Source organism: Myotis lucifugus, unplaced genomic scaffold (genome assembly GCF_000147115.1).
Source record: "Myotis lucifugus unplaced genomic scaffold, Myoluc2.0 scaffold_56, whole genome shotgun sequence".
NCBI classification, from domain to species: domain Eukaryota; kingdom Metazoa; phylum Chordata; class Mammalia; order Chiroptera; family Vespertilionidae; genus Myotis; species Myotis lucifugus.
In genome coordinates, this window is record NW_005871104.1 from 6,033,711 (window position 1) to 6,061,519 (window position 27,809).

Genomic DNA, 27,809 nt, shown 5'->3' on the forward strand with positions numbered 1-27,809 from the left:
CTTACCAGGCCTCTATTTCCACATCTGCGAAATGATCCAGCAGCCGAGGCCCCTCCGGCTCTGATAGTCTGCATCTCCTCCAAGACTCTGTGTCGGACAATGGTTCCCAGGATCAGGGGCACAGCCTGATGAAAACACGTACACAAAAGCAAAATTAAACTTTAATATTTAATGAAATATATACATTATCCTGCTGCCAAAGGCAGCCAGATTGTAATTTTCTTGAGGATAATTTCACTTCAGATGTATGTCAATGACTCTCACCTCCCCATGGGGTCTTCTGGGCAGGCGCCCTCTCGCACACATAAATCAGGACCTACTTTATAGGGGAATCACAGCACCAGACACTGCAGGGGCTGGGTGGGAAGTGTGTGCACGTGATTCAAGGCACAGGCAGTAACTCTTTGGGGCATCTTAATGGTATGAGGCTAAATGAAAGAAAAACCTGGGTCTGAGTCTAAATGAGAAAGAAAAAAAAATCTAGTGGGCCTTCGTTTAGGTGGAAGTGACAAGGAGGCAGATGTCCACTCAGCATAAGAGACATTTTTTAGCAGACAGAGCTATCACCATGGAACGGACCACTCAAGACAAAATGAGCTCCCACTACTAGGGGTGTTCAAGCACTGAGCTTTGAGAGGGTAGCTGGTATAGCAGGTTCCTCCACCTGGCTGCGCATGAGAGTCACCCAGGGAGCTCATTACAATATAGATTCTGGGCTAATCTCCAGAGATTTGGCTTCACTGGGTCTGGGGTTGGGCTGAGGAATCTGCAGTTTAACTAGTTCTCCTGGTGATGCTACCTCCAACAGCCCTGCCTGCACATCAGTTCGGGTGACCTTTAAGAAACCTCCCAGCCCTGAAGTCTTATAACCTTGTTAGTTGAATGACTAGCTTCCATAAGGGAATTCCAAACCACTGGAGCACAGAGTGACTACCCAGATAAGGAGCTACTCTCCCAGATTGATGGGGAAACTGCAACCCAGAACAAGGAAGGGGCGGGCCTGAGGTGAAACAACCAATGAGCACTGAGCTGTGTCCAAAACCCAGGGATCCTCACTCCCCTGGAGGGAAAACCTGGATTCTCACCACCAGACTGAGTCCCACCCTCTACACCAAGACTTCTGAAAAGAAGGAAATCTTGGCTGAGCTTGGGTGAAATGCTTGGGCTACTTTTTCAAGGGGGACAGAGAGGACATGGTAACAGGACACTAGGATATCTGCTTCCTTCTTTCCACAATCAGAAAGTTGGGTTCAAGTCTTGGCTCTACCACTTGCTGGCTAAATCAGCCCAAGTGAGTTGCTAAGACTGCCTGTGCTCCACTTGAACAGCAGGGACAGTAAGTTTGTCTTGCCTACCACAGGCCCTCATGGGGATCAACAAGAAAGTGGACCTGAAAATTTCACAAATTGCACATTGCAATCTTCATGTGCAGGATTATGACCTATAAGCTAAGTCTTACCCACCTTCAAGGTCAGTTCAAGGTCATCACCTTCATGAGTTCCTCCCTAATACCTCAGTCTCCAGAACTTCTCTTGTATCCGGGATCCTACTGCTTATGTCACTCTTAGCCACAGTCTCACATTTCTTTCTGGTTATTTAGGCTGGCCCTTTTGTCAGCTCATGTGGATGCCCAGTGCTTAAAATCCTGGATTCTGCCACTATATGACCTTGAGCATGCCACTTCCTTTCTCTCAACCTCATTTTTACAAGTACAGCCTTGAAGACGATTCGCTTTGGAATTAGACAAATCTGAATTCAAACTCTGACTTGTCTATTTACTAACTGTATGGCTCAGGACAAACAACCTTTCTGAGCCTCTGTTTCCTCATCTGTAAAATGGAGGTAATAACCATGCCTCCTCATGGAGTCACTGAGAGGATAGGAGATCCATGTTAGCAAAACTCAGCCCAGCAGCAAACCCTGTAATGCTCAATAAATGCTAAGTGCTATAATTAATAGCATAAAATGAAGATATTTAGCTTCAACTGGACAGAAGTCCCTCTAGCAATATGATTCCAAAGAGCAAATATTCCTCCACTTCTCTCCTATCTTTTGCAGCAGGATTCAAAAACCCTGCCTAGAAAGTATTTAACAAAGACTTATGGACTTCCCTTGAGGTTCCCTCTGGATTCCTCAGCTGGTAATTCCCATCAACACCCTTTCAGGCAATCATTCGTGGTTCGTAAGTTCAAGGCAAGGAACTCACTGTTCTTTGTGATTCCCAAGATGGCCTCCAAATGTTGTAGCCGTAAATACATTTCAGCCACAAATTAGAAGGCAGCCGGTGGGGTTTGGGGAAGGGATTTCAACCATATGGCAGGAAGATGAATCATCCTGTGTTAATCAAAGTACATCCCAGCTCAGACACTGGTGCTCTGTACCTGGTGCTCACTCAGGGACCAGGGAAATCTGGCAGAGCGGTGTGGCTGGGAGTCCCAGATGCTCGGGGGTGGGGTGGAGAACAAGCAAGGGGCTCCTCACCAAGGGGTGTCCATCCCTGAGGTCAGTGTTTCAGGCACGGGTCCTGTCCTGTGGGTTTCTTCATGGCTATGGAGCTAAAGCAGGTATCTCTCTTGATTGGCAGGTCCCCCGGTGAATGTGAGCTGCAACATTTTCATCAACAGCTTTGGTTCCATTGCTGAGACAACTATGGTGAGTGAATCAAAACACAAGCTGCTATTTCCTGTGGGGCATCTCTCGCTCCCTGAAATAGTTCCCCTCTGCATTGGGCTTCCCAAGGAGGTGGGGGATCTGGTGTGCTTGCAGGTTTCCGGTGGTATAGCAACGGAACATTTTTACTGCCCTATTCCATGTTTTAGGTGAGCACATATATCTGAAAATGGCCAAAGAGCCAGCAGGGCCTGCACATGCCAAACACTCAGGATTACAAAAACAACATCATATCAATGGGCTAAAGTTTTAGATGAAAAGAAAACGTAAAGACCTACTTGTAAAGTTCAAGTGCAACTGCGGAATAGCAGAAGACTGGGTATAGAAGCTGACATGGATATGTTGGGTTGATTCTACTCTACTCTCTACTTTTGTATGTACTTAAAAAGCCCCATAGCCCTAACCGGTTTGGCTCAGTGGATAGAGCTTCGACCTGTGGACTGAAGGGTCCCAGGTTCGATTCCGGTCAAGGGCATGTACCTTGGTTGTGGGCACATCCCCAGTAGGGGGTGTGCAGGAGGCAGCTAATCATGTTTCTCTCTCATCGATGTTTCTAACTCTCTATCCCTCTCCCTTCCTCTCTGTAAAAAATCAATAAAATATATTTTTTTAAAAGTCCCATAGTAGAAAGTTTAAAATAAATTACACTAGAAAAAAAAGGCTAGAAGAAAAAATACTAAAATGTTAAAAGCAATTATCCCTGTATCATAGACTGATGGGTAATTTTATTTTCTTCTTTAAGCATTTCTATATTTTTTAAATTTCTACAAGGAGTAAATATTACATTAGTAATTATAAATAGATACAATGAAACTTTAAATGTTTTTCTCACTCCTTGAAAACAAAAATAATCTATTATGCTTGTTTTGAAGGGAGTGATTCCACTTGTGAGAAAATAACAAAGGCCATTTATAGTCATCTTTTTATGCCTTGGTTGGTGGCTTAATTGGTTGGAGTGTTGTCTCACATCAATGTTTCTCTCTCTCTCTTCCTTCTTCTCTTTCTAAAATCAATAAGTAGCCCTAGCCAGTTTGACTCAGTGTATAGAGCATCAGCCCAAGGAAGAAGGATGTCATGTTTGATTCTGGTCAAGGGCGTGTACCTGGGTTGCAGGCTCAATCCCAGCCCTGGTCGGGATGGGTGCAGGAGGCAACCAATTGATGTGTCTTTCTCACGTCAATGTTTCTCTCTCTCTGTCTCTCCCCCTCCTTTCCACTCTCTTTAAAAATCAATGGAAAAATAAAATCAATAAACACATCTTCAGGTGAGGATTAAAATAAAGTCATCTCTTTATGAGCAGAGTAAGAAAAGCCAGTCACCAGGTACTATAGATGGTACTTCCATAAAGTCCTCTAAAGCACCCATTTCTGGACGTCCACCTGTGCCAGGCTAGTTCAGGCTTCCAATGAGTCTTGTTCACATTACTGCAAAGGGTTGTCAACTTTCATAAGGGAGATAACTAGCAAGGCCCCCAGGGAGGAGATCAACGATCTTAGGCAGGAAATGCAGGATTGGCAACGATGTGCTTCCTTGGGAGAGGTCCCCAGATGACACAGCTTTCCCCTTACTTATTAAAGTTAATCCAAAGTAGGAAGGAGTTGCTATTCTCCAGCTTGCACACCCACAGTACTGTGATTTTCCCTGCACTCGGTTCTTAATGACCTATATGTGTTTAATTTGCTTTGTAGATGATTTAGGGGGAGGAAAACAATCTAAAAATCTCAGAACTAGCAAAAAACTTAAGAAACCATCTAAGTCAGTTCTTTGTTTTACAGAAAGGGAATCTGATGACTAGTGGTGACATCACTTGAGCAAGGTCACGAGGTCACAGAGCATGGAATGGGTGCTCTCTGCAGCAGCCAAGGGTGACTCTCCCTTCAGCTCTTTCTCCCTCAGCTCCCACCAACCAAACCATGTGGGCCACTTTCCCATCCGAGCCTCTTTCCTTGTCACTCAGAACACAACAGCAACAACCACACATTAAACGCCACTGTGCTAGGCAGTATGCGGAGTACTTCTGCATATACCCTCTCCTTTAGACTCACAACAGCCCCCCTGAGGCAGGAAATGTTATTCCCATTTTACAGATAAGGAAACTAAGGATCAGAAAGGTTTGGTCATAGGGAGTTAGAGCTGAAAAAAAATTTTTTTTAAATCCTCACCTAAGGATATTTTTCCATTGATTTTTAAGGAGAGTGAAGGGAGGAGGAGAGACAGAGAGAGAGAAACATCAATGTAAGAGAGACACATCAATTGGTTGCCTCCTTCATGCGCCCCTACCAGGACCAGGGATCAAGCCTGCAACCAAGGTATGTGCCCTTGACCGGTATCTAACCCAGGACCCTTCAGTCCGTGGGCCCGATGCTCTATCCACTGAGCCAAACAGGCCAAGGCCGAAAGGAAACTTACTGAACAGACATGTTTAGGCCCCAGTTCCAGGCCAGGGCTCTGCATCTCCAATCACGTGAAGAGCAGTTGCGCACCCTGGGTCCCTGGTAATGTGGACGTATCCTGTGCCAGAAACTCCCCAGGTTGTGTCTGCTCTGCAGGAGCAGCAGGAATGCCAGCAGCTCTATAAACAGCTGGAGTCCCCGAGCTTGACTGTCTGCTTCCCAGGGCCTGGCCTTATTCACCAGACCTGAGAGCAGAGACAGGCAGCCAGCAAAGCAGCAATGGCCTCGATCCATTCCAGACCAGCGGAGGGCTGAGGCTGCCTGTCCTTCACCTGACCTTTCCAGGGACTCTCTTTAAGTCTGAGCAGCAAGACAAAGGTAGAAGTTGGAACAGAAGTGAATGAGGGAGAGGTGGGAAGGGGCTCCTGATCGAGAGTCTCCCTCCGGCAGTCTCCAAGAGCAAGATCGGGAGCTAGAATCTTCCAGGAACCACCAGCTTGTCTGGACACACGTACTACGAGTGTGCACTACAGCCTCTATGTGTCTGAGTAGCATACATGCACATGAGTGTATTGTGGGGTTGTTTGTACAAATGTGCACATAGGCATGTGCATATGTATATGCTAGTTTGAATGTATTTGCACATGTAACCTCAAAGGGAAATGTGTATGGCCATGCATAGGAATAAGTATGTGCATTTCTGGTTATAAATGTACATGTGAATATGTATAAGTATGAATGGGCATGTATATGTGTATGTATATATGTAAAAATATGAGAAAGTATTTAAGAGTGAGTGTACATGAATGATACTATTTTCATTTATGTAATTGTGTGTAGATATTTGCAAATATATAAGTACATAGTGAAGTATGCATCAGCATGAAGCAGCATATTATGTGTGTCTATGCATGTGCATGTGAATATATGTACAAATACATGTGAATAAGTGAAATAGAATTTACATATGAATCGGTATGTGAGTATGAGTCTGTCTATACATGTGCGCAGGTGTGCATGGGAGTGTGCACATATGGGGACACGTATATCGCTCAATTCATGTGGGGACACGTATATCGCTCAATTCATGTGGAACTATATGTAAACAAATGAGAGAGCATGTGTGTGTGTCTGTGTTTGTATGTGTGTGTGTGTGTGTATTGGCGTCCTCTGGGCATGAATCCCAGTATTTCCATTATCAGGTCATAAGCTGCAGCCTCTCTTACCAAGGGTCGGACTAGCTTGGCTCAGAGCCAGGCACACTGGCCAGGACCCTGGGGATTAGTGACCGCCTATCCACAGTATGCTTATGGACAGCAAAACTCTGGCACTTGGTTGTTATTACAACAAACTTTGTAATAAGTCCAATAAAAGAAAGAGAGAAGTAGGAATGCAGACAGACAATCTAGTGTGCACCTGACTAGGTCCTCTCCTTGACTGTGCATACATTGTGGAGATACACACATCTCTGTAGAAATAGGATGGTGCAGTACAATTTGTGTTTTTCATTTCCATCATGGCCTGAAATCTGTCCACATACTACATGTCGGTCTACCTCATTCCTAACTTTCCACACACCACCAAATTTGGAAACATAATAGGTAATTACTAGTATTATTATATTCAATATATGACAAAATGACTTTAATCTATGTTTCCAGACTTTATGGCCTACCTGTAAAATTCCATGGTCTGAACATCATTTCATGGTATTTAACCACCCTTCTCCTGATGGACCTTTAGGCTTAAGTAGCTTTTCGCTATTACAAATGAATTTTCTTGTGCATAGCTCTTTGCCCATTTCCTTAGGATATATTCCAGAAGTGGAATTACTTTATCAAAAAAGCATGCACTTCGTTTTATTATTTTGACAGATATTATTGCCCAACTAACTTCCAAATAAGTTTTAATAATTTACTGTCCTCCCAACAGTGTTCATTTCTCCTCACCCTTGCTAACCCAAGATATTACCATTTATTTTTTATTTTACCAGGTAAGTTTTTTTTTAATGGTACTTCACAGTCATTTTTAATTTTTACTTCAGATTCTTAGTGAATTTGAGCATCTTTGCTTATATTTATTGGGCAGTTTGAATAATATCATAGGTTATTTTTTAACATGTATGTCCCTAATCCATTCGGTTTAGTTTAGTTTTCTGTAAAGTATTTGGTGGTGGTTTACTTTTCTCTGATTAGATAGTAATATTTCCAACATCATTCTTAAGTAGCCATTATTCCTCCACTGATTTCAAATGCTATCTTTTTCATAAAGTAAATCCCCATATAAAAAATAAACAAGTAAATAAATCCCCATAGATACCTAGTCTGTTTCTAGTCTCCGTTTATTGCCCCATTGCTCTGTTTGTCTGTTTCTGCACCAATGCCACACTACTTTCATTACTTGCTTCACATTATATTTCTATGCCTGGTAGAGATAGTCCTCTGTTGTTATTTTTTAAGGTTTTCTTGACTTTTTCAGCTCATTTTCTTTCCCACATGAACTTTAGAATCAGCCTGTCAAAGCCTATAAAAACTGCCTCCAATTTTTGAGATCAAGTTTATAGATTAATTTGGGAAGAAGTGACATCTTAAGTATATTTTATAAACATGGTGTGTCTCTCCATTTATGTAGGTATTCCCTTATTCTTTTCAGTAAAGTTGAAGAGTTGTTGTTTTTTAAATATATACATCTCACACATTGCTTGTTAGGTTTATTCCTGGAGAGTCGGTGGGATTGGTTGCTATTGTGGGTGAGATCCTTTCTTATGGTAGATTTTTCCATGACACCCTCAGTCTTTCTACACAGTTAATGCTAGGTCACTTCTTATACTCGTGGGTTGGGGGAATCCAAGAAAAATTATATTAAATGTCATCCAGGTTGATATGGTTCAATACTCCACAAAGCCTTGGTAAACTGGAGACTAAGAGAAGGCCACGGAGAGAGCTCTCAGAAATGCCACTAGAGTCTGTCACAGGCAGAAAGCGAAATCATAGGCGCCTGGTAGCATCTGCGGGGTGACTCTCTCCCAACAGCACCAAGGGAGGCATCACCAGCATGCGTTTAGGACAGCCCAGGGGGCTCTCTATCAGATCAGATTCAGCAAGGCTGACTCGTGACACTCAAGCCCACAGAAGACTGAAGTGGATGAGACTGCCAGGTCATTTTCATTTACGACAGATCTTTCCATTCTAATTAGACTGAGGAATGCTCTCGTCCTCCATGAACGCGCACCCTGGCCACTCTCTGAATATTAGGGGAGCCAATCAAAAGTTGTTCTGATGTACCTGGAACTGGAGAAAAAGACAGTCTTGAAGGAACTCTCAGCAGACCTTTTTAGAGAGAGGTCTAAGACACCTTCCTCGCCTAGCCACACATACCCCTTCCTTCTGGTGACAGCATTCCAGTGTCCTATTCCCCAGGTGCTGCTACCAGGTTCCTGCTGCCAGGTTCCTGCTCCTCTGCCTGCCCTTTCTTATCTATCTATATAAAAGCCTAAGTGACCATCGCAACTGAACGGACGACTGAACAGGCTGTGTGGGGCAACCAGGCCCACAGGGAGGTTAGTGAGGGGCGACCAAACAACCAAGCAGCAGGCTGCGTGGGGCGACCAGGTCAGTAGGGGGTGCAGTTGGGGGCAACCAGGCTGGCGGGGTGGGGCTGTTGGGGGTGATCAGGCCAGCAGGCAGAAGCAATTAGGGGTGATCAGGCAGGCAAACAGGTGAGCGGGTAGGAGCCAGCAGTCCAGGATTGTGAGAAGAATGTCCAACTGCCAGTTTAGGCCCTATCCCCGGGATCAGGCCTAAACCAGCAGTTGGACATCCCCCGAGGGGTCCTAGATTGGAGAGGGTGCAGGCTGGGCTGAGGGGACCCTCCCCGCCCGCCCCCATGCACAAATTTTGTGCACTGGGCCTCTAGTACTACTTATAAATGTCTCCCACATGTTTGTAAAATAGTTCTTTAAACAAGACACGATCAAATCAATTCAGGTTCCACTTACTAAATCACAACACATGCCAGTCCTCAATCATGGCGACTGCACAGAGGTCCCTGTGATTGATGCTGAGCCTCGCCCAACTCCTCTCCTGCACACTCATCTCTGCTGTTAGTTTAACTCTAGGAGAGCAACCTTGTTTTCCACATTTCCACATTTGTTAGCATCTCACTATGGTGCCTGGACTGCCAACACTGTCCTTTTTCCAGGTTAGCATCCGCCCTCCAATTTGCAACCTTTGGCAACCAGTTATGAACCCATCTCACTGCTTAACAGGCAGTGCAAAGTTCCCCACCTGACACTATCAGGATATGTATGAGCCAACCTATCTCACGAGTTCAGTGGGACACAATGCACTATGTCTGTCTGCTACCCACTCCTGGATTCATACCTCTGCTCTAGCACCTACCAGCTATGGAACTTTGAGCAAGATGCTTAACCTCTGTCTAACCTCTCTGAATTTCAGTTTCCTGCCCTGTAAAATGAGTGTAATAATACCCAGTGTGTTGGGTTGATGAAAGGTTTAGAGATAGAATGTATATCAAGTTCTGGCAAGTGTTAGACACCCAATAAAAGTAGCTACTATTAGCATGTTCGCGTAATTATTAAACTCACGCTGGGCTTTAGTGATCCCCTAGAGACAAACAAAAATGCTCAGCTCCACTGGTCCAAACCATCTACAGTTCTTTACAACAAATTTAACTCTGATTGTGTGAGATCCAAATAAGAATGCACAGGCAGGGTGGTGACTTAGGAGAGTTCAGGGCACAGAGCAGGCATCCGGAGCCAAGGAGGCAATGAGTCAGGATCTGGGGAGTCGCCAGCACTGGACTCCAGTGCAGAGCAGACAATGAGTCAAATTGGAGGGCCAGCGCAGGAATGAGTAGGAGTGCCAGTGAACTGCTGGACCTGGGACAGAGGCTTTTTGTCCTTCCTGCTGATTGTGGGTCTCTACAAATCCACAGGTACATAACAGCAGCCAGAGGTAGTATCCAATGGTATTGGGCATCATCAAACTGTCGCTCAGTGCAAGTCTGGGAGATCCTGGGTAGTGTAGTCTCATGGTTAAGTACTTGGGCTCTGACATTAACATCTTGGGTTCAAATCTCAGAGTTGACACTGATAGCTGTGTGATGTTAGAAATAGTTCTTTAGTCTCTGTGTACCTTGATTTACCTCCTCACACATCACTGGCCTCCTTTCCAGCTGAAACCAAGTACTGGTCACATCTCAGAACAATACCAGATCTAGAGAAGCCAACTTCAGGGAGATGGAATAGACTGATAGGGTCCTTTCAAATGCCACTTTCTCTCCAAAAGCTCTTCCAGATTCACCCAGCCTGGCTGGAAATAATCTCCATGTCTTGAGAGTAATACCTAATAGCCAGTTGTTAGGTATTGCTCTCAATGACCCTTATTACTTTCAGTTTTGCATGGCAGATGTTTGTGTCCATATCTTGCCTGGCCTGCTAGATACTTCAAGCTCTGTGAGGGTAGAAATCAAGACCGTGTGCCTCCACCCTCACTGTTCTCCCTCAGGGCATAATGTCTATAGAGTTGAATTGAGTTTAGAGAAGAGACGTCCCTTTGAGGGCTGAAGTGCTTGCTGAGACTTAAGCAGGTATAAGAATCTTGTTCTTTGCCTACCTGTTGGATGATATCTCTTGGTTCTGATGGCAATGGCTTCTCCAACCCCTTCCCACCAACACACTCATCAGGTTCTTAGCTCTTTCCTACTAAAATACCTCGTGCATGCTACTTCACAACAATGGTGAGTTTAGAGGAGTTTACTGGGGAGGATTGGAATCTGAAATTAGACACAACAGGGTGGGGGGGACACAATCCAACCAAAATTAGACACAATGGAGAGAGGGTACACAGAAAGCCCTGAAGAAATGTTTGTTGAATGTCAAAATGAACTAGTTAATGTTCCACGTTGGTCTTACAAGCATGGCAATTGCCCAGTTTCCAGAAATCAGACCATCAGGGAATCTCAGAGGCAAGAAAGGTGAGCCAGTGCTAAAGACTGTTGAGCTAGAACTCTGGAAATCCCTCCAGCCTCAGACTTAGATGAGAGTGTGAGACCTAGAAACCATTACTGGGGGTGGAGCTCGAGGTTCTCAGGTGGAGGATTCAAATGTTGCTCCTCGGCCCATGGACCTGAACATGGACCGCCCCCCGCCCCGTCATGTCGAACACCAACCCATGTGAGCACAGGGCTAAGTGAGCAAAACAGCATTTAGCTTTCAGGCTATTGCACCAATTACATTGATCTCTCCCAAACTGCATTTCCCACTGCTGTGTACCAATGAGGCAGGAGAAGTCAATGGCAGCACTTGCTTGAGCAGCAGCTGCTGAGGGGAAGTGTGGCTGCCTGAGGACACCAAGATACCTTCTCCAGGTCTCAGCTTGTGCCTTTGTCATTTCATAATGAGACCCTACAGGGCTGTTTTTCTTCTTTTAGGTGGTATATATTTGTATTTTTACAATCAGCACGCATTACTTCTGTAATAAGAAAGAGTAAAATATTTTTTAAATATCAGTAATAACAAAATAGAGACTATTCCTGTCCATGAAAGAGTGTTATAAATATGTTTTGCATACATATACTTAGATTAATGGAAATGCATGATGCATTTATAAAGTCTAGCAGCAAGCATCTGGCCTAGAATCCAGCCACTTATTTCCTTCATGAATTCACGAAAATCACTTAATTATTCTGAGCCTGAACGCCTTCAACTGTAAAATGGGAATAAGAACTGTAAAATGGAAATAACAAGCTATTTTTTAATGATATGAGTATTAAATGATGTGTAGTATGTTAAAGTATCCACTATATACCAGTTTAATAGATGTATATAATCAATAAATACAGTCCTTTTCCTATTAAAAAATAAAAATGAAATATCAGCAATAAAATGAAAACATAAATATGTCCCTCCATAGTTAAAATTCTTCATTGCTTCATTGCTCCCAGGATGAAGTCCAAAGTCCTCAGGAAGGCTCCTGAGCCCTGCCTGCTTCCCCTCCCCACCTCATTCACTTGCTGTCCTTCCAGAGTACTGCACTCTTGCTTTGTCTCTAACAGGTCCAACTGCCCTAAATGCCCTTCCTCTTTGGCTCAACTATATCTGATCTCACCGTGTCTTCCTGGAGCCTTCCCTGCCCTCCACCCCCAAGTCCATATGGGGAGGCTGTCTCCTCTCTCTCCCTAGTTCCCTGTACTTAATCCCTACAGAGCCCTTACCTCAGTGCGGTGAAGACGTTATGCTGTAGGCTCTGTGTCTGCATAAGTATGTCTTTCTTGTTCTCAGTATATTCTCTGGTGCCTAGAACAGTGCCTGGCATTTACTAGATGTTCAGTTAAATGTTCTTAATTACACAAACAAAACTAATAACAATTAGCGATTAGATTTGAAAGGGTTATTAAGAGACCATCTAGCCTAGCTCCTTTTTTTTTAACAGTGAGACCCAGAGAAGCAATTCAGGTCTAATCCCTGGTCCTTTCCTGAATTGCTGTGTGATCTTAGAAAATGACTGGGTGAGTAGGTGGGCTGGTGCGGGAGAAATATAAGCTTAAGTTCATCCCCTCAAATTGTTGCCAATCAAGGAGAGGAGATAAAACACACACAGTGAGGAAGTGCTAAATTAAACGTTTCTGGTGATTCCGTTTTGCTGGGAGATCAGAAAAGGAAGGGATCAGGAAAGCCTGAGGGCAGGAAGGCTCCTGCAGGAGGTGAGGCTAAGCTGAGCAGGCAGAATCCACTAGGCTGTGAGGATGGGAGGAGCATAGCCAGGCACAGAGCCGGCTCTCCACCCCGTGGGGGGATGTGCTCATGGAGGGTCAGACGCTGCGGATGCAGAGCCCAGCTCTGCCACTTACTAGCCCTGGCCTGGGACAAGTTTCTCAGCCCTTCTAAACCTCAGCTTCCTTACCCTCCTCGCCATGGGGATCTGGATGTCTAACTTGTAGGGGGTTTTTGATGATTAAATGTATGTGACAATATCTAGAACAGCGCCTGCTGCCTAACAGATCATTTTAAGAAATGCCACTTTCTTTTCTTCCTTCCAGCCACGTAAACAGGCTTGACATGTCACTGGCAAGAACACCAAAAGCACAGCTGGGGGCTGAAGGCTTTTTCTGCCCAACCATTCATTCATAGTATGTTTACTCTGATAGGACTTGCCTTAGAGTCTCTCTCTCTCTCTCTGTCTCTCTCTCTCTCTCTCTCTCTCTCTCTCTCTCTCCTGTAAAATCCAGGAGAGAAAGCTGTTTCTAGACCCCTGGTCAGAGGGGGCCAGGCCAGGAGCTGTCTCTGGCTGTCAACACCCAGGTCTGGCCTGAAGTTCTCCCTTCACCGCGGGACGTATAAGACATGAGATTATGAGAATAAATGTCATTTTCTATGGGACTGGAGGGAGAGGCTTCAATTAAATTATAGAACAATCCTGTAAAATACCTTGGAACATTTATAAAGCTATTGATATTTCTGTAGGCAAACGGAATGAGGCCTTTGCTGGGAGGAACTGAGGAACTTGGCGGGGGCGGGGGGTGGGGATGTTCATTTTGGTTCATTTCTGCTGATGACAGATTGAGTAATCAGCATTTAGAAGCAGCACCTCAAAGAAAATACAGCACATCTCATTTATGGCACCTTCCGGGAAAGATCGGCAGTAGGTGCTCATGAGTGGAGCTCATGTCTTGAAGGAAAGCATTTAAAGTTGGATTTGAGCTGAGGTTATTCATCTTGGAGGACTTTAAACTCTTGTGGGAATCCAATAGAGAGAACTATGGTCCTGTTCCTGGGAAAATCTCAAATGTACCCTAAATTTTACTTGCAGTGTCATGATAGTCATGGGACCCAGGTTTATAATGCCTTGCTAACAAAAATTTAAAACTTTTCTTTGCAACTATTTCTTCATTTTATTACCCAGTTCCAAGCCTTGGAGACCTAACCCTACCACTAATTGCTTCACAGGTTGTGAATGGGAACTAAGGACTTTAGTTCCAGGCATCAGCTTTTAGTCTTTCCTCTTGTCCCTCAATCTGTCTAGACTAGCAGCTCTCAAACCAGGGTGCACGTGAGAATTACTGCACTGACAGGTTGATGATAAAAGGGGGACTTCAACTTTATCTGTAGCATACTACCTCTCTTATCTAACAGGATGGAAACAGGCACTTATATCAGCCTGAACTTTATATTTTTTAACTTCATAAAAGAAAGAATAACATTTAAATAATCTCAGTTCAAGCTGAATATACGCGATGGGGCAGTTAGAGAACGTTCTGGGATAGTTAGGACTCCTATGGTTTTGCCTGATGCACGGACTTGATGTCCGACTCCTACTAAGCTGCCACCACACTGGAACCACATCCTCCAGCGGGTTTGGGGGACACAGGCTGGAAGCACCTGGGCCCTGGAGGGCTGGCACCCAGGGCCTAACCCTTGTCCCCTGGCTGCAGGACTACAGGGTCAACATCTTTCTGCGGCAGCAGTGGAACGACCCCCGGCTGGCCTACAACGAATACCCCGACGACTCCCTGGACCTGGACCCATCCATGTTGGACTCCATCTGGAAACCCGACCTGTTCTTTGCCAACGAGAAGGGGGCCCACTTCCACGAGATCACCACGGACAACAAGCTGCTGCGGATCTCCCGCAGTGGGAACGTCCTCTACAGCATCAGGTGAGCCCGCGGCTCATCGCCTCCATCCTCAGAACCTGCCCTGCCCTGTTGTCTTCTGGGAGCAAACAAAAGAGGCAGGTCAAACAGTGAAGGGGCCCTGGCAACCTGACACACCTTCACCAGATGGGCAGAGCCAGCCTGAAACATACACTCAGCAAGTGCGAATAAAATACCTGGCAAAGTCCTAGGGGCAAGTGGTTTATTCTAACCAGGGAGATCCAGGAAGCATCTGGGAGAAGGTGGGTTAAAGTTAGGCCCCTACCCTTACCCAGAATTTTGATAAAGAAAAAGAGGATGCAAAGGTAACAATGGATAGCAGGAGCATGCAGCTATGCAGATGCATAAGTTCTAGAGAACCACTGGACAACACGGCGCCATAGTTAACAACACTGTATTGAATGCTTCAACACTTGTTAAGAGGGTTGATCTCATGTTAAATGTTCTTACCGAAATTTTTAAAAATAGCAGGAGCAAAGGCACAAAACCTGAAAAATTCCAGCAACTTCACCGTAAATGGCCTGCCGATGAGTGGCACTGCTCACAGGTACCAGTCAGGGCTGCTCCTTCCCTTCTGAAAATGCTTCCCATCCGCCTTACCTTGCACCAGGTCCAGGAAGCTGGGTCCCCTTCCCCAGCTTCCTGCAGATACTGGTCAGAGGCAAACTTTCAAAGTCTCCTGCTACCCCTCCCCACCTAATTCCCAATCTTGTCCCCCAAGACATGAAGAAAATGACTAATGTCCATATGATTCTTAAAGATCACCATTCACTGAAATGTACTTACTAGGCTGGGTACTTTACACAGATGATTTCTAATCCTCCTCGCAACCCAATGAAGTAGGTTTTATTGTGCCCATTTTGCAGATTAGACAAGTGAGGAGCTGAAAGTTTGAGTACTTAGCAAAGTTCCCAGAGCTAATCTGATGTCCACTCAGAACCTTAAAGAACAGGTGTGTGGCATTCAATGGGCGCTCAAATATTTGCTGAATGAAGATGTTTTTATTTGAAAGGGTTTAAAGGGAGCACTGATCCTAAATGACTCCCCCTTCTCGTCTTCCCATTCCTCAGGGGACTAAACCTTTTCATTTCCATTAGAAGGTAAGCTTTAAAAAAATTTTTTTTATTTGTATTGACTTCAAAGAGGAAGAGAGATAGAGAGATAGAAACATCAATGATGAGAGAGAATCATCTATCGGCTGCCTCCTGTACACCCCCTACTAGGGGTCCAGCTTACAACCTGGGCATGTTCCCTGACTGGGAATTGAACCGTGACCTCCTGGTTCCTAGGTCAGTGCTCAACCACTGGGCTGCAAGGTGAGCTTTAAATGTCCAGGCTCATAGGAGAGGCTGCACAGGTCCCAATCCTCAGATGTGGCCGAAAAGCAGACTGGCTGGGAGAGGAGACTTAGAAATCTCTGCAGGGAAAGTAGCACCACAGAGGGGCAGGCTGGGAGGAACCGGAGGCAGACGCCTTCCAAACCTGGGGGCCACCCCACCCAGTGCCCATCCAGACTGGAAGGGTGGTGGGCTCAGGAAATGGCACCAAGGCCGTGGCTGGCTGGCGGTCAGGGAGGGTCACCCTTCCTGGTTCTTGCTGCTGCCAGGCTAGTTTCATGTCTCTGGGAAGCTAAGCCCCAGTGCAGCATGACAGAGGAACAAATCAGCAGAAAGTGATATTCCCAAGGTCATTCAACTTCAGGAAATTAACCCAGTGTGACAGCTGCCCCACCTTGAAGGTTTTAGCTTCAGAAATCAACTGCATTCACTTTCCCCCTCCTCCTCTTCCCTTCTCTCTCTCTCTAGTCTCTCCCTCCCTTCCCCTCTCCTTTTCCCCTCTCTGGCTTCTACTTTGTGCTTGAAGGGACCCACATGGGAGCTGTGGTGTGAGCTAGAGGGCAGAGGTTCACATAGGGCCTGGTGCTTCACCACGTGCAGCCAGGGTGCCAGCACTGAGTGATCACTACCAACTCGGTGCCTTTCAGGACAGCAGTGCTGGGAAGCCAGCCAGCCAGCCAGCATCCACGCTCAGCATCCCAAGGCTGGGAGACCTGGTTAAATCCTGCTTTGAGCCATCGGTTTGCTGTGTGACCTTACACAAGTCCCTCCCTCCCTACCCTCCTCTGCACCTCACCTGTCAAATGAAGGAGTTGGCCTGATGATCTAAGGCTCTTTCTTCTCCATCCCTTTGCAGCAGGTACTCAGATGTTGGCAAAGGCCATTCAAGCAGAAGCCTGTATCCCAGCCGGAGCTGCAGACCGAGGGTTCTGTTAAGGGGGCTTCCTCTGGGTCTGAGGCTGCAGCCCTCTGCAAGGGTTGAACAACCCAGAATAAACAGCTAGCCCAGAAGCCAGGGGTGCCCACCACTTCCCAGCTGACATCAGCAGGAGCCCACAGATGTGAGCCAGCTGTGTTTGGACACCAGCTGTTTGGAGATCTTTTGAAATAACTTTTGATGAGCCTAGGGCAGTGGTCGGCAAACTGCGGCTCGGCAAACCGCAGCTCGTGAGCTACATGCGGCTCTTAGGCCCCTTCAGTGTGGCTCTTCCACAAAATACTGACTTCTGCGCATGGGCCACAAAGTTTCTATCGCACTGTATGTGCGCACCCACACGTGGTATTTTGTGGAAGAGCCACACTGAAGGGACCAAAGAGCTGCATGTGGCCTGCGAGCCGCAGTTTGCCGACCACGGGCCTAGGGTATGAAAGGAGGGAGTCAAGAACCACTGGTGGCACCTGCTGCCAGTGCACCTGGGAATGCCTGAGGCCTGGTGCTGCTCAAGGATCATTCAGGCCCTGCCCCTACCCGAGGCCTCTGCAGAAGAGCGGGACAGGGAGGCAGCCCCCGGCCTCCAGGTCTTCGGGCACCTTGCTAAAGGCAGGCCCCTAGGAGCCAGACAGACTCCAAAGAAACACAGAAGTTCTATTGACTCTCTGTGACCTTCATCTCTCTGAGCCCCATTTACATATCTGAAGTGTGGAAATGTACATATGTTGGTTCCCTGACCTCCTTGACCCCTTGACCTCTCCGATTTAAGTGGTTTCTGGTAGTAACTAGAATGGAGGCACAGCTTCCCTGGTCTGTGGACCCAGCGTCACTCGACTCCCTTCTCTCCCCAGAATCACCCTGACGCTGGCCTGCCCCATGGACTTGAAGAATTTTCCCATGGACGTCCAGACGTGTATCATGCAACTGGAAAGCTGTGAGTCCCTCACGTGAGGCCTCTAGAAAGAACCAGTCTCCCCTTTACCCACAGGACTGGCAGAAATCCCCACACAGCTGCTCCTAACCGCTGGGCCCCAGGAGATTACTGCAATAGCTCAAAAGGCCAGATGAGGGGCTTGGCTCTTAGAAAATGCTTTAGAAATATAACTCCCCTTATATTGTCTGAGGCCCAGCTCTGGAGCCAGCAGCATTCTCCAAAGAGGCACTGTCCCCTGTCCCTCATGAACATGCTCCCTGGGAGTGACGGGGAAATAGCTGGAATAAGCATGGTCCTTGAACTTACGGGAATGCTCCCTCCAGCAGGGAGACAGATGACTGGCTAACACAGGGCAGCGAGTGGTAAGTGTTCTATTAGAAGTAGAAAAGAGGGTGGCCTCATGGCAGAAAGCGGGCTTCCTTCTGATTGGGAAGGAGGGACGGTACTGGAAAAGGCTTTATGGAGATCAAGTGAACCAGGATTTTAACAGCTGGGGTAGGTAGCTGGATTCTTTGACTGTAAACCCAGAGAGCAATCAGACACATTTTAAAAATAGAATTAAGTGGAAAGATATGGAGGTTCCTCGTGGACTGGTAGAGAAACCAGAAGTACAGAAACTGGGGCAGAGCATTTAGGCAGCAGGGACTAATGGGTCCTCCCCTCGGAGCAACACCTCTGGAGACAATCAGCACCAGCCAACCTGAGCCTCCTGTGACTTCACCCAAGGGCCAAAGTCCTGGGGCAGAGAGTCTGATAGGCCTCGTGGAGTCAGCATCTCACACTTTGGCCCCCAAATGATAGTCCCACCTCAAAAGCACCCCGTAGAGTCATTCCCCTGAGGAAAGTCTGCTGTGAGTAGAAGAGGGAGCTTGCAAGGATAGTGTACAGGCAGGAATAGCAGATGTCAACTAAACTTGACCAGGAGGTAAGGGGGAGGGGCAATAGGACACGCTAAGGTAGAGTGCTGGGAGTTGTAGGGAGAGAGGGAGAAGGGTTGTGGGGTAAATATAAACAATTAAACCAGTTTTATCTTCCTATGTGGAGGGGGGAGGAAGCAACATGGTTTCATGAGTTCCCTCGAGTGCCTGATGCCTCTCTCTCTAACCCTAAAGCCAGACACGCCTCAAATAAGTGCTTCTGGGTGGTGACTGCTTCTTCTTCTTCTGATCCCATCCCAGTTGGCTATACCATGAATGACCTCATCTTTGAGTGGCAGGAGCAGGGGGCTGTGCAGGTGGCAGATGGACTAACTCTGCCCCAGTTTATCCTGAAGGAGGAGAAGGACTTGAGATACTGCACCAAGCATTACAACACAGGTAGGTGCGAGGGGCCACCCTCTGCAGGTCCCACCCCCCACCAGGGCCAGAGATCATCTCAAACATTCATTCAGTCATTGCTTCAACATGATGGATAGAGCTCTGGGTTTATTACTAGTGGCTATATATTTATTAAAGTGGCTCCGACCCTTTCTTCCTGTGAGTCCTGGGGCAAGTAACTTAAACTGAGGTCCCAGCTCATTACAAAGAAAGCTGGGAGATAGTCTTTATTCCAGGCAGCAGGGTACCTAACTCAAAATGGACCCAATTCCTAAGGCAGAAGGAAGAGCTGGTATTGGGAGGACCTCTGGTGTCTCTGTGTCAGAGGAACTGCTCGAGGCAAGGGATGGAGTGCAGGTGGTCCCGATTAAGGTGAAGAAAGGAGGGACGTGGGATGGAAACGCAGGCAGAGCTCCATTGTGAAAGGCAGACTAAAGAGTTTGAACTTTCCCTGCAGGTAATGGGGACCTTCTTGTATGAGGAGAGAAGGAAGGAAAGAAAGGTTTTACAAAGGGAAGTAACAGGATCGAGTCATGTTTTGGGAAGAAAACTGGCAGAAGGAAAGAGAATGGTCCACTTAGGCCCACTCTTTGCAACAAAATAGTGAGGATGAGGATCGCAACTGACATTGCCGAGCACTAATGATGTGTGAGGACTGTGCTAAGTTCTTTATAGGCACCATCTCATTCTCTCATCACAATTACCATATGAGTAAACATGTGAGGTAGGTATTTATTATTATTATTATTGTCATCTTCATCATCATCCCCAATTTTCCATAGACAAGATTGTTCTGACCTCAAAGTCTTGTTCCTGTCCACTAGGCTACTTTGCCTTCTCATTATAATTTCTTGCAGGTAAATTCACCTGCATTGAGGCTCGGTTCCACCTGGAGCGACAGATGGGCTACTACCTGATCCAGATGTACATTCCCAGCCTGCTCATTGTCATCCTCTCCTGGATTTCCTTCTGGATCAACATGGATGCTGCACCAGCCCGTGTGGGCCTGGGCATCACCACCGTGCTCACCATGACCACCCAGAGCTCTGGCTCCCGAGCGTCCCTGCCCAAGGTAAGTCCCACTGCCCAAGCGCACGGAGCACCTGGACAGGTAGGAGGACACTCAACTCCCTCCCCTGCCTGCGATAAGGACAGCGCGAAGAATTAGTCACTATTTCCTTATCTACCACACTTGGCAGGGTCCAGCACTCTGATTCACCAAAACCTTCCTCCAGATTTAACATTATGTTCAATACAAATGCAAAAGAAAGAAAGACAAGAAGGAAGGAAGGGAGGGGAGGGAGGGAAGGAGGAAGGGAGGGAGGGAGGGAGGTATGGAGGGAAGGAGGCGAGAGAAAGAGAGAGAGAGAGAGAGAGAGAGAGAGAGAGAGAGAGAGAATAGAGAGAGAGAGAAGAGAGAGAGAGAGAGAAGAACGAACAATTGCAATTGTTCAATGCAATCCCCAGACACCTTTTGCTCCATTCTCTACCAACATTAGACACAGATTCTGCTTCATTTACTGTTAACACTCAACTCCTCCATTCACTTTTAGTGCTGAGTACAACATTCCACCCCTTTCACCATTAATGTAGATATTCTGACTTGGGGGTCTCCAAGACCACCCCCATGTTCAGAGACTTGAAAGGACTCAAAGACTCAGCATATAGTTGTACTCAAGGCTAAGACGTCTTACAGTGGTATATCCAGGATGCACAGCTAGATGACAAGGAAAGTGACATGTGCAGAGTCTGGAGGAATCCTTGGGCAGGCTTCCTTGCTCTCTCCCTCCCTCCCATGAGGGACCACAGAGAGCACCCTCTTACCCAGCAACAAAAGGCAGCACAAGTGTGAAATGTTTCTGCCCAGAGAGACAGAAAGAGAAAGTGTTTAGAGATTCATTTAAGATTCATTATTGGGCCAGGCTGGTGTGGCTCAGTGGTTGAGCTACGACCCATGAACCAGAAGGTCACAGTTCAATTCCCAGTTGGGGCACATGCCCAGGTTGTGAAATCAATCCCCAGTAGGGGGTGTGCAGGAGGCAGCCTATCAATGATTCTCTCTCATCATTGATGTTTCTCTCCCTCTCCCTTCTTCTCCCTAAAATCAATAAAAAAACTTATTTTTTTTAAAGATTCAGTATTGAAAGTTTTTACTGGGTGCTGGGTGCCTAGCACATAACAAAATTCCAGACCCCCAGAAGGAAAACAGATGTTCAGCATAAACCATGTTGTTTGTACAGCAGTCCAAGCACCCTTATCAGTTAGGGAAAGTGGGAACTACCCCCAATTCCAAGTTCCCAGATGTCCTCCAAGGGCCAGCCTTGCAAGCAGGTCCTTTGTAAGATAGCAGCCTCATGTTATGCCTGATACATTAACCCTCCTCTACACATACCTCAATCTGATTCTTATATTTCTAATGTTAAACACCACTTTCTAGTACATTCACTATTAACTCTTGAATTGTATGCTGCTCCATTCACTATTAACCCTAGACCGCAGATTTCACTCCGTTTACTAGTAATGCCAGGTACGCATTCTGCTTCATTCGTTCTAGGCTAGACACAACATTCTGCTCCATTCTTTCAAGGCCAGGCACAGCATTCCGCTTCATTCATTACTGACAGCAGACACTAACTCTCCTCCAGTCACCCTTGCTGTAAATATACCATTCTGTTCCCTTCACTATTAACACTAGAGCTCACATTCTGCTTAATTCACTTGTAACATCAGACAAGATGCTGCTTCATTTACTATTAATGCCAAATACCACATACTCCTCCGTTCCCCCGTGCTCGAGATCCAAGGTTCTGTTCCCTTCGCTGTGAATGCCGGGTGCCCCATTCTGCTGTGCTCTCTTCTAACGCTAGGCACTGCCTCCGCCTACATTCCCTGCTGTCATTGCAGACACATTCTGCTTTATCCATCCAACACTAGATGCAACATTCTGCACTGCTCCCAATGCCAGACACCACCCTCTGCTCCCTCAGCCTCATTTTAAATGCAATGTGCTGCACAATGTCCAATTAATGCCACACTTAACATTCTGTTTTGATACAGAAACACTGAAATAACACACAATGAGCACTATAACACCCTTTACCTGCATTCCAATTGTTAGCATTTTGCCTCATTCCCTTCATCTCTGTCCCTCTATATATAGATAGGTAGGTGGGCAAGGGAAGTGGATAGATAGATGCAGTTTTTGCTCAAGTATTTGAAAGCTACCCACATCATGACAATAAAGAATAGGGATCATAATGATATTATGACATCTAAAAAATTAACATTAATTGAATAATTATTATTAAATTAGGAATAACACTGTAATTTCAAGCCCCCTATGGACATCTCACCCCTAGCTTTCCTGTTTAAGCTTTTTGATCAACCTATTGTTTGCCTCGATGGTTACCTGATGCTCAACAGTTGTCACTGTTTTCATCAAATGCCCCCAGGGAGAGGTTGTCACACTGGGCCAGCAATTTTCAGTGAGCCCCATGTTAGGTCCAATATGACAGTCCTCTGGAGATGGAGCTTTGCACAAGCTCCAACTCTGTTCTGCCCCATCAGTGGCTGCCAGGACATTGGTTTTCAAGGCTGGCATGGAGCTGAGGGAAGGGGATAGAAATGGGGCAATTTAAAACACCACAAAGCCCCAAGGGAAATTAAAACATATGTCCACACAAAAATTTGTGCAGATGTTTGTAGCAGTATTATTCATAAAAGTCAAAAGGTAGACACAACCCAAATGCCCATCAACTAATGAATGAATCAACAAATTGTGGTATATTCATACAATGGAATATTATTTGGCCATTAAAAATGAAATACTGCCCTGCCAGCATGGCTTAGTGGTTGAGCGTCGACCTATGAACCAGGGGGTCACAGTTCAATTCCCTTCAGGGCACATGCCCAGGTTCCAGGCTTGATCCCCAGTGTGGGGCAGGAGGCAGATGATCAATGATTCTTTCTCATCATTAATGTTTCTCTCTCTCCCTCTCCCTTCCTCTTTGAAATCAATATATATATACATATATTTTAAATGAAATACTAATACATGTTAAAATATGGATAAACCTTGAAAATGTTATGCTAAGTGAAAGAAATTAGTCATAAAAGGTCACATATTATTCCATTCATATGAAATGTCCTGAACAGGGAAATCTATAGAGACAGAGAATAAATTACTAGTTGCTTAGGACCGGGGTAGGGGCATTGGGGCAATAGAGAGATGACAGCTAAAAGTTACTAGGTTTTTATTTTGAGGTGATAAAAGTTCTGAAATGGACTGTGCTGATGGTTGCACATTATCTGTGAATGTATAAAAAATCATGGAAGTGAACACTTTAAATGTGTGCATTGTGCAGTATGTGAATTATATCTCAATGAAGCTGCTTTTTAAAATACTAAAAGCTTGCTGTTCTCACTGAGATTCAGTTGTCTAATGGCTAATTACCAGAGTTCTGAAAAAAGTTTATTGTGACCTTTTTTAAAAAATATATATTTTATTGATTTTTTACAGAGAGGAAGGGAGAAAGAGAGGGATAGAGAGTTAGAAACATCGATGATATAGATGACCACAATAAAATATGTAAATAACCTGGAAAACCAGCCACAACCAGCAATTTAAAATTACTCTTACTTTACTTGGAGAAAATCAGTTTCATAATACTGGTTTTAAATCCATTTACGTTTATTTGTTTGTTTGTTTCATTTTGTTTTATTTTCAACCATCTACTTTTATAGATTCTTTTTCAGAAGTAAAATTTTGTACATATGTATATGTACATATCTGTTTCATTTGGGTTCATTTCTATAGAACAGGGGTCCTCAAACTTTTTAAACAGGGGGCCAGTTCACTGTCCCTCAGACCGTTGGAGGGCCGGACTATAGTTTAAAAAAAAACTATGAACAAATTCCTATGCACACTGCACATATCTTATTTTGAAGTAAAAAAACAAAACGGGAACAAATACAATATTTGTATTTGCATGTGGCCCGCGGGCCGTAGTTTAAGGACCCCTGCTATAGAATTTGTAAGAATGAAAATAAACGTTTTGATTCCCTGATAAAAAAAAAAAGAAAGAAAGAAAAAGAAACATCAATGAGAGAGAAACATCGACCAGCTGCCTCCTGCACACCTCCTACTGGGGATGTGCCCACAACCAAGGTACATGCCCTTGACTAGAATCGAACCTGGGACCCTTGAGTCCGCAGGCCGACACTCTATCCACTGAGCCAAACCAGTCAGGGCTATTGTGACCATTTTTGCTGGTTCTCTTGTGGCTTTGATGGAGGAGCGAGTTTTTGAAGCTCTTACTCCACAATTTCCTGGCAATCTCCACTTTAACATTAGGTGTGGCATCCCGTTCCTTCACCCTGAGACTAAACACAGCATTCTGTTCCACTGAATACTAATCCTGGGTCCACCGCCCTCCTCTTGCCAGTACTCTTCCAGGCACCGTGTTCTGTTGTGCCCGATATTCTGCCCGGTCTTCTTGATGTGTTTTTCTTTGTTTTCTGTAGTTTCCACCCTAATATCCCAGCTAAGGAGAGGACAGCAGTGGGGGATGAGAGGAGTTACTGAGCAGCAGAAAACATTCCACCATACTCAATATTCCACCCTCCTCTGCCCTCACTCCCTTGTGTTCTTCCCCCACCCCGCCTCAGGTGTCCTACGTGAAAGCCATTGACATTTGGATGGCGGTGTGCCTGCTCTTCGTGTTCTCCGCCTTGCTTGAGTATGCTGCTGTCAACTTCGTGTCTCGGCAGCACAAAGAGCTGCTCCGGTTCAGGAGGAAGCGAAGACACCACAAGGTAGGCCTTTGGGTCACTGCCCGAGGGAGGAGGGACAGCTGGTGGCAGCCTTGTCTTGTGATACTTGTTTTGCTGGACCATCCCTCTCAGTGGGAAAGGCAGGCATGAAACAGGAATTAAAGTCATAGAAGTCCTGGCTTCCTCTCCCATAAATAAGGCCCCAATTGGGTCTATAGGCAGTCACTCTTTCAACTGTGATAACACTGCAGAAATTATCAGGTTGCACCCGAAGACAGAACTGATAGAGCAAATGCTGATGGCACCAAGATAATGACTAGCTAAAAACCCAAAGCATGGCAGGCTGCGAGGTGCTTATTAGTGTTTCCTGCAAGGCTGCACTATTTCAGTGGGCGTGGTTCCAGAGGGGAACTGTACCACAGAAGGTGAGATCTCAGAGTAGAATGTCCACATTCCAGGCTTCTGCTTCCTACCTCCAAGAAAGGGGCATCAGGAAAGATCCTCCCCTGAGAGGATTCTCTCACTAAGGGATTGAATATTTGGCAGGCCATCTCTGAAAAGTCACCAACCACCAAATGCCACTGGAGAGCCTGTGGGAACAAACTGGCCCCACACCTGGTCCATAGCTACTTCCCCAGGAGGATCAGAGAACCCACTCTTCTCTTCAGCCTCATCTTCACATTTGATTGCTGTGGGTGTCACTGGGAGGATTTGACCTCCAAGCCAATTGGCTGTGAGGACTAGCTGTGACTACAGTGGGAGAGCTGCTGTGCAGGAGACACTCCTATGGAGCAGGATTGCTTCAGTGGGGCTTTGGTGCTGAGTCTGCCCCTTGAGTGTTGCTTGTGGATGTGTAGAGTTGTAATCTGCTATGGTCTGAAGCTGTCTACCAGGTGCACTGGCTCTGGGGCCTCCCAGGAGGTGCAAAGTCAGCCACTGACTGAGGCCACCCAGCAGGAGCTACAGAGTGATCTGCAGATTCCTCCTATTTGTATCAGGTTTGGAAGTGCCCAGGTGAGGCCTAGCTGTGAAGCAAAGTAGGCTGGTGCTGGTGCCAGGTCTTGGGCCTTTTATTGATAAGTTTGGGGCACACTGACACCAAATGCAGCTTGAGAGATATTAGCAAAGTCTGAAGCCTGAGCCAAGATAAGCCATTCATATGGAAAAGTTGCTGCATACAGCTTGGGTGGGGCTACAAATTGGATGGGGCGGGGTCTCAGGGAATCACCAGGGCAGAGCAAACAGTGTGTTCCAGATTGATGGGGCTCAGATATGGTTGCCAGTCAGCCCTGGGGCAGAGAAAGTCTCGGCATAGGAACAATGACCCCTGTGAGCCACCCCAAATTCCTACCCCAAAGCCAGATAATCCAGTTCCCCCCTTTGTGTCTAGATCTCCCAGTGCCTCCTGGCGCTGGAGCTCAGAGGAAGCGAGTCTGAGTAACTTCATGCCTCGCCCTTTAAGAGAAAAACCTGGGTCTCAGGCAACCTCTGTGTCCTCGGCCACAATCCCTGCTGGTTTTGACAGCCTGAAGTTACAGGGACTTCTCTTCCCAGCTCTGGGACCCTCGGTGTGGGGGAGTCTGGTGTGGGGCTGGGACTCCTTGTTCCTCACAGTGGCCTCTGCGGTTTTAAAAAAAAATGGTACATGTGGATGCTGGACCAGCCCATTCCATGCCTCTGCCCCTCCTACCAGTCTCAATGTGCTTTCTTTTTTACTTTTCTAGTTGTAGGACTTCCATTCAGCCAGCTTTCAGGTGGTTCTGAATGATGGTTGTTCTGTAATTTAGTTGTAATTTTGATGTGGTTGTGGGAGGCAGCGAGTACCGGCCTTTACCTACGCTGCCATCTTCTCATTTATTATTTATGCACTTTCTCTGTTGCCCCTGTGCATCCCCAACTCCCTGCCTTAGGCTCACTACCAACATGCCTGCTGCCCTCATCCTTCTCGTCTCTCCGTTTCTGAGCTAAGTGATCTTGCCCTATTCATATGTTCATTCAGTGTTGAGGGGTCAATGAATGTGATAGACTTTACTCTGAGTTCACAGAGCTTACAGTATAATGAGAGAGGTAGACATCAATTAAGGAATACAATGTGTTAAGAGCTTCAAGGAAGGGGGGGCAGTGTACAGGGACCTTATGGACAACATGCAGGGACTCCTAGCCTATTTCTGGGCTCAAAGGCTTCTGAGTATGAATTAATTCAGTGGAAGAGAAGGAGTTGGAAGCAGGACTGGAGGTGGGAGTGTGCCCCAGGCAGAGAGGACAGATGGAGCAGGGGCCCGGAGTTAGAGAGCGAGTGTGGTATTTCCGACCCCATGGAAATGTTTCAGGGTGAGTGGAGCACAGGATGCCAGAGAGACAACGGCACAGATGAGACTGGATAGGCAGGCAGGGTCCTCCCTCAGAGCTCACATGGAAAGAACACAAAGCTACATGTGATGAGAGCAGACAATGGGGCCTCCATGATTCTGATCCAGGCAAGATGACTTAGCTCAGGGAGGGAGAGATGAGAAGGACAGGGCAGCAGGCGTGTTAATGTGAGCCTAAGGGAGGTGGGGTGCACAGGGATGACTCAGGAAGTGCCACAATGCTGGCAGGTGTGCACAGGGAGAGAAAAGCCTGTCAAGCAGCGGTTCTCAACCTGTGGGTCGCGACCCCTTTGGGGGTCGAACGACCCTTTCACAGGGGTTGCCTAAGACCATCGGAAAACACATATATAATTACATATTGTTTTTGTGATTAATCACTATGTTTTAATTATGTTCAATTTGTAACAATGAAA

The 27,809-nt window shown here is 46.1% G+C and overlaps 1 protein-coding gene across 2 annotated transcripts in view; it reads left to right on the forward strand.

The window, feature by feature from the left end:
- The window catches only part of GLRA1 (glycine receptor alpha 1), a 63,563-nt gene that overhangs the window by 33,849 nt on the left and 1,905 nt on the right, over window positions 1–27,809 (forward strand). For both annotated transcript variants that reach the window (XM_006089112.3, XM_006089111.3), the window contains exons 3-8: window positions 2,585–2,652; window positions 14,517–14,740; window positions 17,857–17,939; window positions 19,118–19,255; window positions 20,113–20,327; window positions 24,923–25,069. In XM_006089112.3, coding sequence (XP_006089174.1) covers window positions 2,585–2,652; window positions 14,517–14,740; window positions 17,857–17,939; window positions 19,118–19,255; window positions 20,113–20,327; window positions 24,923–25,069 — 875 coding nt within the window. The remainder of the gene's footprint in view (window positions 1–2,584; window positions 2,653–14,516; window positions 14,741–17,856; window positions 17,940–19,117; window positions 19,256–20,112; window positions 20,328–24,922; window positions 25,070–27,809) is intronic.